The sequence below is a fragment of the Leuresthes tenuis genome, unplaced genomic scaffold (genome assembly GCF_036924035.1).
Source record: "Leuresthes tenuis unplaced genomic scaffold, fLeuTen1.0.hap1 SCAF_14, whole genome shotgun sequence".
Taxonomy (NCBI): domain Eukaryota; kingdom Metazoa; phylum Chordata; class Actinopteri; order Atheriniformes; family Atherinopsidae; genus Leuresthes; species Leuresthes tenuis.
In genome coordinates, this window is record NW_027325368.1 from 23,180,821 (window position 1) to 23,197,776 (window position 16,956).

Consider the following 16,956-nt stretch of genomic DNA (forward strand, 5'->3'; position numbering starts at 1 on the left):
TTGTGACTCATTGCTGCAGAAAAACTGCATCAACTAAAAACATGGTCAGTTAACTGCCATATACATGAGAAAAGCACACGAGCAACAGATGAACCAAAAATAAAACAGTTTAATGAGTTACAGATGTCAGGTTTTTCCCATTAAAAGTCACACCGTTGCATGAAATGCAGTCACACTTAGATTTGCTGCTCTATTTACATAAAAAAAAACAAAAAAAAACAAAGAAAAGATATTAAAAAAGAGGCATTATGTAAGCGATGATGGAGTGCTATGCAGGAGGGATCATGTAATGACCGATGGGCCACTCCGACCTGTCCGGTGATGAAGCTGAGAAATCTTTAGAGCAATGGTTGCAAGGGGTGCCAGCATCACCTGTCCCAAACAAGGATGACGAGGTTAGGGTTGCATGCACCTGCCGGTCGCATTCCATTATTAACACTTCATTTAGTGTTGTAAAAACTTGTTTCATGTGGAGCCATGTGAAAAAGGAAGTACACCGTGTTTTACATATCTGGGCATCATAAAAAGTTTTCTGGTTCTCACCAGGTCTAAAAATGACGTCAACATGCCCTCAGGCGAACAACAGCACATGACATGTTACTCTGTGTCAATATTTATTGAACAAACCTTTGCCAAAAAACACAGCAGCAATGTGACACCGCGTTGTTTTCATTGTTTCAACAACTCGTAGAACCACCTTTAGCTGGAATAACTTGAAATAACAATTTTCTGTTTGACGTTTTCAATCCCTCAAATTGTTGTGGAGGAATTTCGGTTCACTCTTCTTTACAATGTCTCCATTAACTGAGGTTTGTTGACATTAATTTATGCACAACTCTCTTAAGGTCCCACCACAGCATTTCAATCAGCTTTATGTCTGGACTTTGACTGGGTGATTGTAATACCTTGATTTTTTCTTTTTCAGACATTCTGTTGTAGATTTGCTGCTGTGATTGGGATCATTGTCCTGTTGGTGACCCAGTTTCAAGGTGTCCAGGTCCTATGGCTGCAGAATAAGCCCAGATCATCAGCCCTCCTCCAACACACTTGACAGTTGGTATGAGGTGTTTGTGCTGATATGCTGTGTTTGGTTTTCTCCAAACGTGCTGCTGTGCATTATGACCAAACATCTCCACTTTGGTCTGCTCTGTCCAAAGGACATTGTTCCAGAAGTCTTGTGGTTTGTTCAGATGTAACTTTGCAAACCTAAGCTGTGCTGCCATGTTCTTTTTCGAAAGAAGAGGCTTTCTCCTGCAACCCTTCCAAACAAGCCATACTTGTACAATTTCTTTTCACTTGTAATTTCATGAACTTGAACATTTAACATGCTAACTGAGGCCTGGAGAGTCTGAGCTGTAGCTCCTGGGTGTTTTGCAGTGTCTGATCATTACATGGTCTGAACTTGGGGTGAACTTGCTCAGAAGTCCACTCCTGGGAGATTGGCATCTGTCTTGAATATTTTCTAATAATCTCTCTCTCTGTTGAATGATGGACTCCGAATAGCTTGGAAATTGCCATACAACCCTTCCGGGCAATTGACAGGCAGCAACAATTGCTTCTCTAAGATCATTGCTGATGTATTTCCTCCTTGGCATCGTGTTAACACACACCTGAATGCTCCAGAGCAGCAAACTGACTAAACTTCTGCTTTTATAGAGGTACTCACACTGATGATAGTCAATTAATTGAGTTATTTGATTAGCAGCACCTGGCTGCTGCTTACCCTCTTAATTCCTGTGGAGGCAGTAAGGGTGGACTCGGTTTTTCATATTCTTGCCAATGCATTTTAGCTCAGTTATCTTTACATAAATTATAACATGTGTAATATGTCATGTGTTGTTCATCTGTTGTTGTATGTACCTGATTTTAAGACCTGGTAAGAAGTAATGTTTTGTCATTATGTTACAGTGGATAAAAGAGAGTGTAATTTCTTTTTCACATGGCTTTAAGTCTTGCACATTTTTCCAAGTGATTCCTAATTTTTTGCTACTCTACCTGCGTGTCCTCAAAAATGAGTTCCTTCTCATAGCTGTCGATGTAGATCCGAACTGTTGCTCCGTGACTACTTGTCCCACTGATTCTGTAGATAATTCGAGAACCATCAGAGAAGATAATCCGCAGTCCCTGCAGTGAAAACAACCAGGCACACACCGTGAGAGTCTTTGCAGGCACAGATGAGTGGCTCTGATGCAGGAAGAATGCAAGTACCCTGTGACGACCAGACACATTCTGTATCAGTACACATAACAAGCTTGTTACCATAGAAATGCTGCACATGTACCTGGTTCCTGGAGATGCTGCTGTCGACAGGGTCAGTGTACTCAAAGTTGTCTGCTTTTTCGACTTGGTAGATTTTGTCCTCCACTGCAAATCGTTGCTTCACAAAGGACTTCTCTGCAATTATTATCTCCAAATCCTCCATCATGTCACATGCTGCATCTATGTCTATATCGTCATAGTCGTATCTGGGCAAAATTGACATAAAAAGATGAATAGAATTACATAGCAGACTTTACAATTTTGCAGTGTTGTTTCATTCAAAGTTAGCATTTATCTTGTTAACTGATTTGAGAGATTTGGAGATTTGTTTGCTGCAGCCTCTGTTGCCTAACATTGCTCTAATAAAGCATGCAACAGTTTGCTGCAAGTCTTTCATAAAGCTTTTTGTGTCATGTATTTGAGTCTTAGATATGATTTTACATTTCTTTTATATTAAGCGAAACCTTACAGACTATGTAGTGACATATACGGTCCACTAGGTGGCAGTTGGGTCCTATATGTCTTTTTAACATGCTTTTATCAGTTCTAGCTCATCTAGTAAATACTGTACTCTATTTGGAATAATTCAACCACTTTCCCTTGTTAGTTCTTTAACTTTAGTTGTTTTGATGGCTGACAAAGTAAAACAGAAAAGACAAACAACACCGGTGTTAAGAAGTGAGTCTACTTCCCACCTGGTGAAGTAATTTCTTCCATATTTTAGCCAGTGGTTCTTCAGAATATCTTCCACGCTCTGCCTTCTGGTGGCAAGGATAGATAGCCATGCCAGCACAGCCCAAAGCCCATCCTTTTCACGAATATGGTCTCCACCTGAAAGATGACAAGAGCGAAGCTGAGGCACAGTGAGCTCAAAACATCAAGGTGACTGTGAAATCGGGAGTCAAGCATCTCTTGATCTAACAAACTGCAGGAAAGAAAGTGTACCTGTGCCAAAGCTTTCCTCCCCACACAAAGACAGCATGCCTGCATCCATGAGGTTCCCAAAGAACTTCCACCCAGTTGGAGTTTCATATAGCTCTATTTTTGTTGCTTTGGCTACTCTGCAGGAAAATCAATGAAAGAGGATTCTAGGAAACCACATTATACTTTTTAAAGCACAGGTGTGAAACACAAGTTAACACGAATGAGCTGCGTTGATAACAGCCCTTTTGGTGAAGCCAGACCAGAGTTTTACCTGTCTAACGCTGCACTTGTGGGCATACTGCGAGCATATCCTCTCACGCCTGTATGCTGAAAGTATGGGATGCAGAAGATGTTGTCAGCAATTACAGCCAAAGAGTCGGACGGGGTAACGAAGGAGCCGTGTTTACCCAGGATCATGTTGCGGTCCTTGAAAGCACACAGAAGGGTAGAAATCAGTCCATCGCAACTGTGAGAATGTCAATAAATATCCTTCAAACCTGCATTTTTATGTGATTTACTGCTATAAGTTCACAAAAAAGAGATTATAAAAAGTACACACACCCCATCAGCATCAAATGCTGCACCAAAATCATACTGCCCGTCTCTCATGCTGTCAACCAGATCTGATGCGTACGTGGGGTTAGGATCTGGGTTTTGACCCCCAAAGTCTTCCATAGGGACACAGTTAATGGCAGAATTGGCAGGACAACCCAACTCCTCACACAGTATTCTCTTCACGTATGGTCCAACCACTGTGGCAGACAGCAACGAGAGGAGACTGATGTAAGGACAAGAGTGATCTACTAAAGATCTGGTGTTACACACAGAAGGTAACATCATTTTCTAAAGCAACAACAACAACTTCATCTCTGCCTTGTTTGTTTATGAATAGTTGCTGTTCGAGTGTTTGTAGAAACTCAAAATGGATCCTGTAATTCAATCAATCTAAATGTATGGTTCCAACAGCTCGGCATTACCTCTCCAGCGATAGAGCAAAGCTCATCAACAGCTCTTCTCTGTCTTTTGCATCTTTAGAGTTTTAATTCATTTCCTAAAAGTTTCTATAAATATGAAACCTGTGCACATTTTCACTGCTATAATGAGAAATACATGTGACAGAAATGGGGAAATTTAGAGAGAATCACCACTGATAAGAATGATAATGATACTGATAATGGAATAAGCAAATCATTGTAGTCACAATGACCAAGAGGCCAAATTATTGTGTGCTGACTGGTGGTCAGACTTCAGTTTAATTTGATTTGTTCAACAATTCTTTATTAACCCCCAAAAAGAAATTATTACTACAGTATAAGATATTGTTATTCATAAATGACAAAATAAAATAGTGTAAAGTAAAATTAAATAAAAATCAGTTTAAAAAGTTTGTAAAGTTATAGTGTAGCAGAGAGAGAGAGGTGTGCCTGAGTTCTTCAGAGATGAGAGCACCATGAATGTTTCAGAGTGTTTTCTTGCAGCTTGGCATCAGCTTAGCTGTTGATGTCTCACACACCACCAGCTGGTAACAGGTGAACTCTCTCAGGAGACAACATGGACAGAACCGAAATGCCAGTATCACAACACCCAGAGTGCAGAGATGCTTCATTTCAGTGACATGTCCAGGATTGCACCATCTGTTGTCAGTAAGCACTGCAATCCCTCCTCCTTTACTGTTACCACTCTGTTTGCAATCTCCGTCTGCCCTAAGAGATCGAAAACTGCACAGACATGTTAGAGTCGTTCCTGCAGCCATGTCTCTGTAAAACAAATAACTCTGCCTTCTTGAATATTCTGTTAAGTCCTTATCAGGGTTTGAAACTTGTCCATTTTATCTGCCAGTAATCTCACATTCCCATGGCATTCAACAGAAGAAAAGGTTCCTCCTCTTTTCGCTCCAATTTGTTCATGCCCTTAATCCTAGACTTCTCCTCTTCAACTCATCTGGATTTTGAGTCTCTATCCAGGCATTGCCGGGACTTTGGAAAGCTCAATCATCAACTCCCACTTGCAAAGTTGTTGCCATTGGCACAAATATGAATCATCTCAGATGTACAAAAGTACAGAATTGCCAGCAAAATTAGTCCAGCAGCACAGCATCCAAAAATAAGGCATGAAAATGTCTCTTTTTTCACAGAAAAAAGATCATCAGATAATCTCATGAAGATACAAGGAAAGAAATAACATTTCCAGAGCTACTGCAGCAGGCTGCCAATCACACATCATGCACACTTGTCCTTAGGTTTAGACTTTTTTCCACATCAGGAAGACATGGCTACATACATGGTTAGGGATAAAAAGCACATGACTGGATTTCAGAAACAATTTAGTAATAGAGCGACAGAATCAAAAATGTGAAGGTCTTATTGTCTTTTGTCAACTCTGCACAGCCATGTGCTTGATAAATTTGGTAAATTTCTGCTCACCTCCATGCATGGCATCTAGTCTTATCTTGATGTGGTTCTCACCAGACAGAATCTCCTTCAGTACAGCAAAGTCAAAGATGTTCCTCATCAGGTTAGCATAAGACTCCACAGAATCCACAATTTCCACTGGATTCATCCAAAAATGAGAAACAAAACTATTTAATTTGCCAAAGCAACCTTTATTGTTAACTGATGCATCATCAATCTCTGTTTCAAACTGTAATATAGCTTATTATAAAAAAATGGTTAAATATTAACTGTACTTAATGCAAGCTAAACCAATCGTCTTTGTCCCATAAGAAGTAATCCTGTCCACATCTTCCCTTTTTCCTCACGCATCCTCCTTTACCTTCCTGCTTTAGTTTGAAATGACCAGTGTCAGACCAAAGCTGCACATCACCTGTGAAGGGTTTGAACTTGTTCTCCAGATCAAACGTCTGTTTTCCCAGGGTTTTCAGATCCACACGCAGTCCGGGGCAGATAGCAAACTCCTCAATGGTTCTGCTGATCTGACAAATCTTGTCAGTGACAGCCTCAGTGGCTGGGCCTGGAAGCCAAAGAAAAAGCTTGCTATCACACTGATATTCACATATGCTGTGGCTTGCACTGGAGATAATATTCTTTTTCATCTAATATTTATTTGTGCTGATTTTTCGATATGCCTGAACTTTCCCCCAGATTTCTACCAATGCAGAGACTCACAATCTTTTCTCTGTTCATGCAACACATCCAAAAGAAGCCTTGGGCTGCCTGCTTTAATGTTGAACTTCTCCCGTAACACTATTTTGCACTTGGCTGATGTCCCTGCATGCTTCCTCCACTCAAGTTACCATACCTCCATTTGCCATATTAAACTTAACGCCAAAGTCTCCCTCAGGTCCTCCGGGGTTGTGGCTGGCAGTGAGGATGATGCCACTGATGGCTTTGTATTTCCTGATCACGCAGGAGATGGCCGGCGTGGACATTATCCCATGGTGTCCAATGATCAGACGGCCAATCTGCAGAAATGTCACACAGGTGTGTTTTGAGTTGGCTGAGATGAGTGTGCATCTCAATATATCTTAGCGAGGGAAGGTTTGGTCAGCATGTCTAATAAATGACTGCTAAAGCACATCAAGAATAAGCTCAAGCATGTCCAGCTGCTTTTTGAATATCTATAATTAAATCATTCAACCAAGACAGCATCAGTTTGTGTAATTTAAACCTTAAGACCAGAGATCTCAGTAATGCTGCTGGCAACAGGGTTGAAAACAGAACGGTTTGAAATGTTCAGTTGAACATAGCAGAGTCAGAAGCTTCTACTCACTTTTTTTTACTGATGACTGCCTCGACTCACCTCCATTTCTTCCCATCACATTGTGCTGCTGCTGAACTTACTTTACTTTATGTCCTCTGCATTTCCCATTGAGCTGAATTCTCACTGATTTTATAAGCTAGGTAAGCCCTCAAAGTACAACAATAAGAAAAAACTTTTTTTTTAATGTGATCATGCTGGTCTGGGCAGAGACAGGTTATCATAAAACAGTTACAACCCACTTCTTTCAGTTGATCAGAATTTTGAATGGCAAATAGAATCAAGAATACATGTAAGGATATACCGTGAAGACATATTAATTAGACGACATTATGTTGGAAAATAACTTGCAAAATAATAAATCATAATAACTAATAATAATTGTAATAAAGGTACAACTATTGATAGCTACCAGTAATAAGTATTATTAATATCGAGAATGTTAATGGTATACTACATTTATTGGCAATATGCCAAAAGTTGATAATACTAATAAAATTAATATCAATAATAATTATGATTTGTATTATTGTTATTATCTGAGGATTTATTGATAATAAATGTATCAATGATAGATTATGACAAATTCTCATGTTAGTGATTATTATATCATTAATGATAATAATGTCAGTAATTAAATAATACTGCTACTATACAATTATCATTGTAGTTATTACATTTGTAGTATTATTATGATTATCATTACCATTAATATCAGTCGTAGCAATAGTTTCATTCATGATCGAAACACTTAATTATTCATCGTTTTCATTCATTACACAATACTACTGATAGTAATAAAACTAATAGTAATGCTTATAATTATACGCAAGTATAAAAGTATTGATGAATAATAATAAATAATGTAAGATAAGTACAGTTTTTCTTTTTCTTTTTTAACAATCATGTTCAACTATGCCGAACATGCAGCGCATAAAAGTCACGTGTGTGAGTTTGGTGGCTCTGTTTCCTGAGATCTAATGTGCATCTGATCTGATGCTTTCTCCCAAATAAAACCATGTGTCAAAAGCTGCAGGTGAATATGAGATGAGGCAGGTGACGCGGACATACAGGCAGTCACTCGTGGGAACCCCCCCTCCCGATCGGCATGCACACACACACACACACACACAAACCCAGAAAACGTGACGCTCACGGTGACACTCACCCCGTTAGCAGCCGCCATCTGCACAATGACCTCGATAGCAGCAGTGTTGAAGAAGCGTCCGTCTCCCCCCACCACCATGGTAGAACCCTGGCGGTCCCGTAAGTCGATGGAGGAGAAGATACTCTGGATGAAGTTGTGCAGATAGTTCCTCTTGGACTGGAACACATAGACCTTTTTCCTCAGGCCGCTGATGCTGGGTCTCTGGTCGGGGTAAGGCGCTGTAGGGACGGTCAGCACCTGCAGAGGACTGTTCTCCATTGTTTCCAAGTGAGAATCCAACCCAATGTGCTGCGAGGTGTGCAGAGGGAAGCTTTAATTTAGAGGAAATCCCCTGTCACTTGACATGGGGGAGAATGGCACAGAGGAGCAAGAATGGAAAGGCAAGAGCTCGACTCCTCCTATTATTTCACTGGAGGGACAGGGAACTTCTGCGGCTCAAAATAACCTTTTAACTAATGTGTGTGCAGAGGCGGGGGGGGGGGGGGGTAACTGAAGACGCTCCTTCACACATGTGCAGGGAGATCACTGTCAAGGCTGCAATCCCAGTCACAAAGAGCTGTGTGTGTGTGTGTGTGTGTGTGTGTTGGTGTGTGTGTGTGTGTGAGTGTGTTTGGGTGTGTGTGTGAGTGTCTTTGGGTGTGTGTGTGAGTGTCTTTGGGTGTGTCTGAGTAGAAATATTGAGGTGTTGTGGGTGCAATTTATCCATGTGTGAAAGGCTGCAGCTGTGCTCAGAGTAATAATATACAAAGAGAAAGATGGCACCTCTCATCAAAGTTATCAGCACCATTTCACGGGGGGGAGCGGGTATCGACCCCACTGTTAATTCTGATCTTGAAAGCACACAGGACGAGGTGCAATCAGAGCGTACCCAGAAACACATTCTGAAAATATGCGGTGAAAGAAAGAAAGAAACAAAAGACATAAACACACAACTCAATCAAATCACAGCAGGTTTCCACATGAGGCAGAACAACACTGCCCTCTACAGTTTATTGTGCTCCTAACATCACAACAACATTCACTGTAGCATGTTGTAACAGGACAAACATGAAGTCAGTCATGCATTTACCAGACTCTGGCATCAAAACAAAACATTCATAGTTCGAGGATGAAATGACTTGGTGCAAAGCAAGCACAGCTTATTTCTTCAATAGATTTTCTCGGTCAGTGATGGTTTGACCAGGATAAAGATTTAGTTCTGAATATCTGCCTCTAAATGCATGCTTGACTTGTTCTTAAATCAACATCACACTTTCACTTGCCCTGTGCACATGCTCCTTTGTAATAGCTACTTATCCTGGATACAGACTACCACGGAGGTTCATCACAACCCTGAAACCTCTTAGTCGCTGTTATATTTTGTTCTCCCATCAGACCTGTGTCCTCCACAAAAGCACAGGAAGCAACAGGCTCGGCTCCTTTCAACGGAACCTAGAGAGTGTACTGAGCTGCCCCCACACATGGAATCAGCCCTGAGACAACTTAAATAAATAGTCATACTTGTTGAATTTCAACTCATTTTAAACATATCACTTGGAAGAACATCTGGCTGCAAATGTCAAGACTGATCATTGCTACATCTGTTTCTGATTACAGTTGCAATGATTTGAAAACTAGTCTGATGCCTTTTCTTTAGTTTTCAGTGTCTGACGGCAGTTTCTGACGGCTTTATTGTCTGTTTTATGTGCTCATGAGTATATTTTTCTATATATTACTAAAAGTACGTTGTTGTGTCTGACCGCTAGGCTCCAGCCCCCCCGCGACCCGACAGTTGGATTAAGTGGGTATAGAAAATGGATGGATGGATGTTGTTGTGTCTACTGCTGTAACGATTGCTGCTTTGAGCTTCTTCCTATCTTGGCCAGGACACTCTGCAGTACAGATTGTTTCTTTTTTTTTCTTTGATTTTACTTTTGTATATACTTTCACACACTGAAGTTAGTAAAATTAAAACTAAAACTAATTTCTTTGGACTTGTATCTGTTAAAAAGGGGCCAAACGAATGAATTAGAGGTTTAAGGGGTGTGAGAGGGACAAAACAGAGACAAAGCAACTCACACTCATATCTAGAGTCATTTTAGAGTCACCAATTAACCTAACATGCATGTTGTTGGACAGTGGGATGAAGTTGGAGTACCTGGAGTAAACCTAAGCTAAAAACTTTTTAACAAATCAAATAAGAGGACTTTGACATTGTGAAGATATCTAACAGAAATTGATTGATTAAGGTTATAACAGGCAGCAATAATGAAAATGCATTTTTAATCATTTTTAAAGGAAGCAGTAGTTTGCAAGATAATGAACCGGTTAAAGAGATACACAGTGAAGAATGTTCTATCTTTTTCAGTATCACAACCCCTTTTATCTCCTCATGCCGTTGAGGGATGAGGAGATATTTGAAACATCACTCCAAATTTGAAACATCATACCAAGAGTCAATGTGACCCAATATAGGAACGGCTCCCGTCATACCTGTCTTTCAAATTTCTCCTTTATAACCTCCAACCCTTGCAATACAGAGAGGGAAAATACACTTTACACCATGGTGTGACGATCTCAGCATAAAGTTTATGTTCTCTCTCTATTAGCATGTGCAGTATTTAAGACATAGAGTGTGACACATTTCTCAAAACAGAACATAACAGACTTAAATTCATGAGACTGGGCTGCTTAGAAGGCATGTTTGCCCCTCTTCAAGCCTTCTAAAAACCATGGTGACCCACATGGAGCACTATGGAGGCTGCCCTCAGGAGGCCACTGTTTAATGCTGGTTTGTACTGAGAATATTCACAGAAAGAAGACGGGATTGGATCAGAGGAAGTCTCCGGACTGAGAGGAAGCTGGTGTTGGCAAGATGGTGCTGCTGGACGCCAGAGGACGAACAGAAATCTGGGCAAATTTCACAGAGAAAAACCCCTTTGGACCTGACCTCCACTGGATCCCCCTCCCACGCTCTGAGCGCACCTGAGGTCTCATGCGGAGGTATCTCCCATTTGGGTGTGCATCTCCACATATGTTCAGCCACCATCCACCTAAAAGATGATGGACATTACAACATTACATGTTGCACAGCTGTTACTACATGACATGTACTTGTTAAAGCTGTTATTTGTGTCACATGGGAATAAAACATGGCCTCTACTCGTGCATCTGCTATACCTGACGGGGGGCCACAGCTCGAGTCCTGCTGGTTGAATCTGTCCACGGTGGAAAACATCACGCCCCTGTGGTCGCTCATGGTATCGGGTAGATTTCCAGACAGACGCATGAGGTGAACGGTATAGTTGCTCTCTGGACCATCAAGCCTAAATCTGTATTCAATGAACAGTCTGTGCTTGGCCCAGTCCTCCACCAGGATGTGAAGCTTAAAGTTGCCCTGTGAGGCCAGAGAGTGGATTTTCTTGAGACCCAACCAAAACTCCCCTGTGAGAGAGACAGAGGGAGGCACCACAGAGGGAACAGTGACATGATGCAACAAGCTGATCCACACAAAAATACGTACAGAGGTGAAGACATACTGCTGTTTACAGAGATTATGAAGTTATAGTAGTGATATGAAATTCATTTTCAAGCTGAGATGGATAATCGTGAAGCGAGTAGAATATCATAGTCTCTCACCTTGAAAATCTCCAAATCCATTTTCATAGCTCTCCCAGGGTTGATCAAAGTTCACTGAACCGTCCCTCCTTCGCTGGATAACCGTTGCTCCGTGGTCTAAAAGCAAAGAAACACACCATTATCTATCATCTTTAAGATTCACACAAAGAGCATAAGCCTACAATCGATTAAAGGTTTGACAGATATTAAGCAAAAACCCTATATTTGCTGCATGTTTCCAACTCCAAATAACAAAAGTTGGTATAGGAGAGAAAATTAAAAGAACAAAGGTTGTGTCTGCTATAATACACCATTTTTTTCTTTTAATCGAGTCCACCATATAAGCCCTTTGTTCAAACCCTGAAACATAACCCCGTAACGGCGTCCTGTAAATGCTGCCCCTACATGCAGCAGAAGGGAAACAGAACTCATTTGAGAGTTTCCACATCAAAGTGGAAGTCATTCCAAAGTCTGTCTTTAAAAAGCTGAAATGCTTCTTAAAATGCTAAAGCTAAAAGAGCAACGATACAACCCAATACCATCACAGAGCCTGGCTCTTAGACGCGTTAATAATAGTTTGGATGGTCTGTTTGGTCTTCTGTCCAGACCTCACAACATCCCTTACTTCCAACAAACTAATTGTAAAACCTTATTGGTCTGACCATAATGCATGTTTCCACTGTGTTATGATCCATCCCAGATGCCTCCAAGCCCAGAGAATGTGAATGTAACTCTGTATTGTTGTGCTTGACAAAGACTTCCCATCGTTTCCACTTGCCCCTGTGGCTCTATCAGTTATTAATGGTTTTTGATGATGGAACCATTAATGGGTGATGAGTCCTGGTGCTGTCTGACGGATTGGAGATCAGTCTTCCCGCTCAGGTTTGTGCTCTTGCACTTTATGTAATGAGATTCTTCCATATTCCTCAGGTGGATTTATGATCTACTACACTGCAAAGGGAGAAATATGCAAATTCCTTCCAGTCTTTCTTGTTTTAAAACATTTCAGAGATTCTGTGCCCACCTTTGCTCCTCAGAGACTCTGCTTTAGTTCCAAATCAGTGTTTCAATCACCTGTTGACATTTACATATTTACTGTTACTTTTTAAAAAATAGCATTAATATCCCCCTGTCCCAACTTTTTTTTGTTTTGGAATGTGTTTTATTCACTTATGTATTTTGGTAAAGAACTCAAGATTACGAGACAAAACATGACATATCTTGGCTTGCCATGACTCACAAGTTAGTGTAAGAATCACTGCTTTTTTAAAATGGTTTTCCATACTCTCCCCTTTTTCAAATTTGGGATTTTACTTCTTACGACATACCAATAACTAAATAGCCAATGAAATGATTTGCAAATTCTCCAATAATTAAAATAATCATTAGTCCTAATTTTGATACATTTGCTTTCATGGTGAGACTGAATTTGTGAAAGAAATTTGTGCGCTGAATCTAAACACCTTTCAGAAGTCTAAGGGATTGAGAGGAGAGTACTTTTCAACTGCACTTTTAACACATTTCCCTCAACAGCTCTATTAAAGATATTAGAACAAACACAGTAACATTTGTTACTCCCACTATCATTAAGTTAACTACATATAAGACAAAAAGATGCGAGGGACATTTGTTAAAAGAAACCTGAGCTTGAGCAGTGGGAAATTTGAATTTCTGGGAGCTGGGATTACCTCCACTCATGTCACAAAATGCCATGAAGGGCTCTGATCTGTTGGGTTTGATGGCGTAGACACCACTCGCACGTTCTCCTCTGTCAAACAGCTCGCTGCAATCTGACGGCAGATCTGTTTGAAAAACAAAAACTAATTAGCAGCAGGGTTGCTGTGGTGCCTGTTTACATAGAAAATAAGTGATAACTGATTGCTGAGTAAATTCAAATCCAAATCGGTCTCATCAGCTGATTCTTAAAAACATTTGTAAATTCTGAGCATTTATACAGTAAGACCGAATACTTATTTCATATTTGCTGACTGTAAGCCTCTTATGTAAATCCAGATTGAATTCGGAGTTGGATTCTGCTCTATACATACAGCGTATGTGCATTAATTCTGTACAACAGATCTTATTCATTCTTTTCCAGCTCACCCATTGTTCTGCTGCTGCTGGCTGAGCCTGAGGTCAGGTAGGGGGTGAGTGTCGGGACTTCAGGGTTGAAGAACGTTAACTTGTTGGTGGTAAACTGTGGGAAAATGTTATTAAAACCCTTTACTTTACTCTGCAGACTGACTGCGTGTGTATTCATAGGAAGCTCCACATACTTTGCATAGCAAAGTGTGGGTTGTTCTCAAAATTCCCAAAAGTTTTTGAGACTTTTGAAAATGACAGTATGATTTTTTGCAGAAGTATTCACTAGCATGCAGGGATTATTAAAATATATGGACAGCTCCTTTAAGATGTTGGCACCCTGCAAGGATTTTATATGTGAATTGTTTAGAGCAGCAACATAACTACATATAAAAACTTTCTACGTGCAAAGTCAGTGTGATGCAAAACAATCTGTACATTTAGAAGCAAAAACAAACTGTTGCAAGCCAGCAAACAAAAAGTGTGCGAGTGAATATTTGTAAGTAACTGATGACAAAGATTTCTGGGGTGAGGAACAGGAATGATATATTTCATTTTCTGAATATGCAAAGACCTGCTGCATAGGGAATATTTGGAATGTTCACCTTTCCTTCCAGAATTCTGATCTTCATCCGCTGGTGGTTGAGCTGTTCACTTTGTTCCCTCATAGCTTGCAGCAGCTCTGTGATGCTCTCCTCCTGGGTGTGGATCACCTCCTGCTCAGGGAAAAAAATCAAAACCATAGGCACTTTTTAAAATTTCACTCTTTAGTGTTTCATGATCTAAGTGAGTCAGATTTCCTCTCTAACCACAGGTCACTCACCCTGAGGCTGTTGATCTCAGCTACTTGTGTGCTCGTCAACAGGCCCATCGACAGACTGCTCACTTTCTCCTCCAGGCCCTCCACCTTGTTCTGGAGTTGACTTTTATCCTTCCTTATGCTCTCCATCTTAGAGTTGATCTCCTTAGACAGCCCCTTTATCTCTTCATTGCTGGCCTGCAGTACCACAGTAGTCTTTTTCAACTCCTCTTCCTCCTCTTTGATTTCACTGGCCAGTGCTGTCAGCTGGTAGAAAGAGCGGTCAAAGATATTGAGCTTCTGGAAGATGTCATTTATCTGCCCCTTTGTCTTTTGCATAAAGTCCCGCATGCTCTGACCCAGCTGCAGGAGGCCGTTCGCCAGAAGACGCACATCATCCAGAGGAACAAAGCGGGACCGGGTTTCAGGAGACTCCTCTTTGTCACAGAGGGCAGGGACACAGGCAGCAGCCAGGAAAAAGATGAAAGTAATTGTTGTTTTTCCCATGCTGTTGTATTGCTTCTTCAGCTCTGTGATGTAAGGTAACAGCTGGCTGCCGACACCTCCCTTTGTGACTGGCTGAAAAGCTGCTGGGTGCAGATCCATGGCTTTATACTCTGCCTGTAATCAGATGAATGATTAACCAGTCATACGATCAATATCTGTACGTAGGAAGTATTTGAGTGGACTATTGAAAGTTGGTTGAACTTCAGCTTTATTGAAAGTTGAGCGAATTGTCTTAAAGTTCTACTCAGGTAGTTTAAATCCTCTAAAAATGCATCTGTGTTCCTACAAAATATACATTATGAAGTTTTTGCTTGGAAAAAAACATGCATGCATTTAAAATAGCTCAGGATATGAGTCTGTGTCTTCCTCCTTATTCAGTAAATAGGGATATATTATCATGCTAATCAGGCCCCCGTATCTCTGCCCACCAGTAACTGATGCCAGCCTAACGAAGAAAATTGCCACAAAGCTCTTAATGTGAAATTAAGATTTTCTGGAGCAGAAGACAGTCAATGTATTTAGAATTCACACACTCGTCTGAATCTATTGCACAGAAAGATCCCTGCAACACAATAGGGCTAATGTTTGGAGTAAGTGTTTTCCACAGTTTTTTAATAAATGTGACCTAAAGCTTCATCCGATTAACCATCAAAATATTTGTTCATTGTTTGTTCTGCAAAACAATCCAATCTTTAAGCCCTGTTAATGGCAAAGGTATGTGAACCTTGCTTTCAGTATCTGGTGTAACATGATAATGTTGAAGAGTTTTGGTTCTTCTGCCCAGAATAGCTTCCACTCTGATATGTAATGAGTTTCTGTACTTGAACTCCTAATTTCAGATCCTTCCACAAGATTTCTGTTTGATAAGGGTCATGTTTTAGGGTTGGCCACTAAAAAAACATCAACTTTATTTTTGTTGAACCTTTCATTGACAGAACGTCCCTGTACTACCCTCTTTTCCTTGAGATTCGTCTCACAGATAGATACTTTTCTCACACTTTCCTGTAGAATAAATTTTTCCACTAATATATCCAAACCATGATACTACCACCACCATGTTTTTAGAGACAGAATAATGTTTTTGTGCTGGGATGCAGTTTTCCTTTCTTTAAAAGCCACCAAACCTTTTTCAAACAGGTTTATACTATATGCTAATCCAAGTAATATACTATCAGCACCGCCAGAGATTTATTAGATTACCAATGCCACATGCACTGATTTCTTGTAATAAAAGATAGTCATTAGATCCAGACGGATATATTTCGAAGTACCACTCTAGCATTGCTGCTAAATATAAAGGTGGCTTTCCAATAAAGGTTTTATAGATGAACAGTAGTGAATTTTTAAAATGTCTTTTTTAATCACCTCACTGCTGGACAAGGTCATGCCACCGTTTCCTAAAGGATTAAGCTACAAGTAATCTGGTAACACTGTCCTCTTCTCAAATACAACTGCATGCTTTTTCAGGCAGATACGGCACACAGTTACCTTTGAGGAATATGTGACCTCTAATGGTCATGAGAGCAACTGCATGTCCATCCATCCATTATCCTCCGCGTATCTGTTGGGTTGCGGAGGCAACAGGTCCAGGAGGGAAACCGAGACATTAGCTGGGGTGGTTTGGGCATTTGTGATTAGGATGTCTCCTGGTCTCCTCCCCTTGGAGGCTTATTTAGACATGTCCAACTGGGAGGAGGTCCCGGGGCAGACCCAGAACACGCTGTAGGGATTATATTTCTCATCTGGCTGAGGAACACCTCGGGATCCTACAGAAAGAGCTGTGCAGTGTCACAACTGCATATGAAGTTCAGAAATGGCATCCATGAGGGTGACAGCTGCATTGTAAAAAAAAAGAAGAAAAAAAGTGTCTTTTAGCTGTTTCCGTGATCATTTTCTAATCCTG

General features: G+C 40.6%; 2 protein-coding genes across 2 annotated transcripts; both read right to left on the bottom strand.

The window, feature by feature from the left end:
- Positions 1–232: 232 nt before the first annotated feature.
- On the bottom strand, positions 233–8,405 carry LOC140269267 (phosphoglucomutase-1-like). Its single transcript, XM_072364297.1, has 11 exons — positions 8,069–8,405; positions 6,442–6,604; positions 6,007–6,153; positions 5,607–5,732; positions 3,745–3,935; positions 3,455–3,609; positions 3,205–3,320; positions 2,955–3,090; positions 2,282–2,465; positions 1,996–2,124; positions 233–372 (listed from the first exon to the last, which is right to left on the bottom strand). Exons 1-11 carry the CDS (start codon positions 8,324–8,326, stop codon positions 283–285), a joined length of 1,695 nt encoding a protein of 564 aa, XP_072220398.1. The 5' UTR covers positions 8,327–8,405; the 3' UTR covers positions 233–282.
- A 596-nt stretch (positions 8,406–9,001) lies between these two features.
- Positions 9,002–15,158, bottom strand: LOC140269271 (angiopoietin-related protein 3-like). The gene is made up of 7 exons (XM_072364302.1): positions 14,571–15,158; positions 14,353–14,463; positions 13,769–13,862; positions 13,354–13,467; positions 11,687–11,782; positions 11,228–11,491; positions 9,002–11,100 (listed from the first exon to the last, which is right to left on the bottom strand). The coding sequence occupies exons 1-7, from the start codon at positions 15,150–15,152 to the stop codon at positions 10,880–10,882; spliced, it is 1,482 nt and encodes a 493-aa protein (XP_072220403.1). The 5' UTR covers positions 15,153–15,158; the 3' UTR covers positions 9,002–10,879.
- Between the last annotated feature and the right edge of the window lie 1,798 nt (positions 15,159–16,956).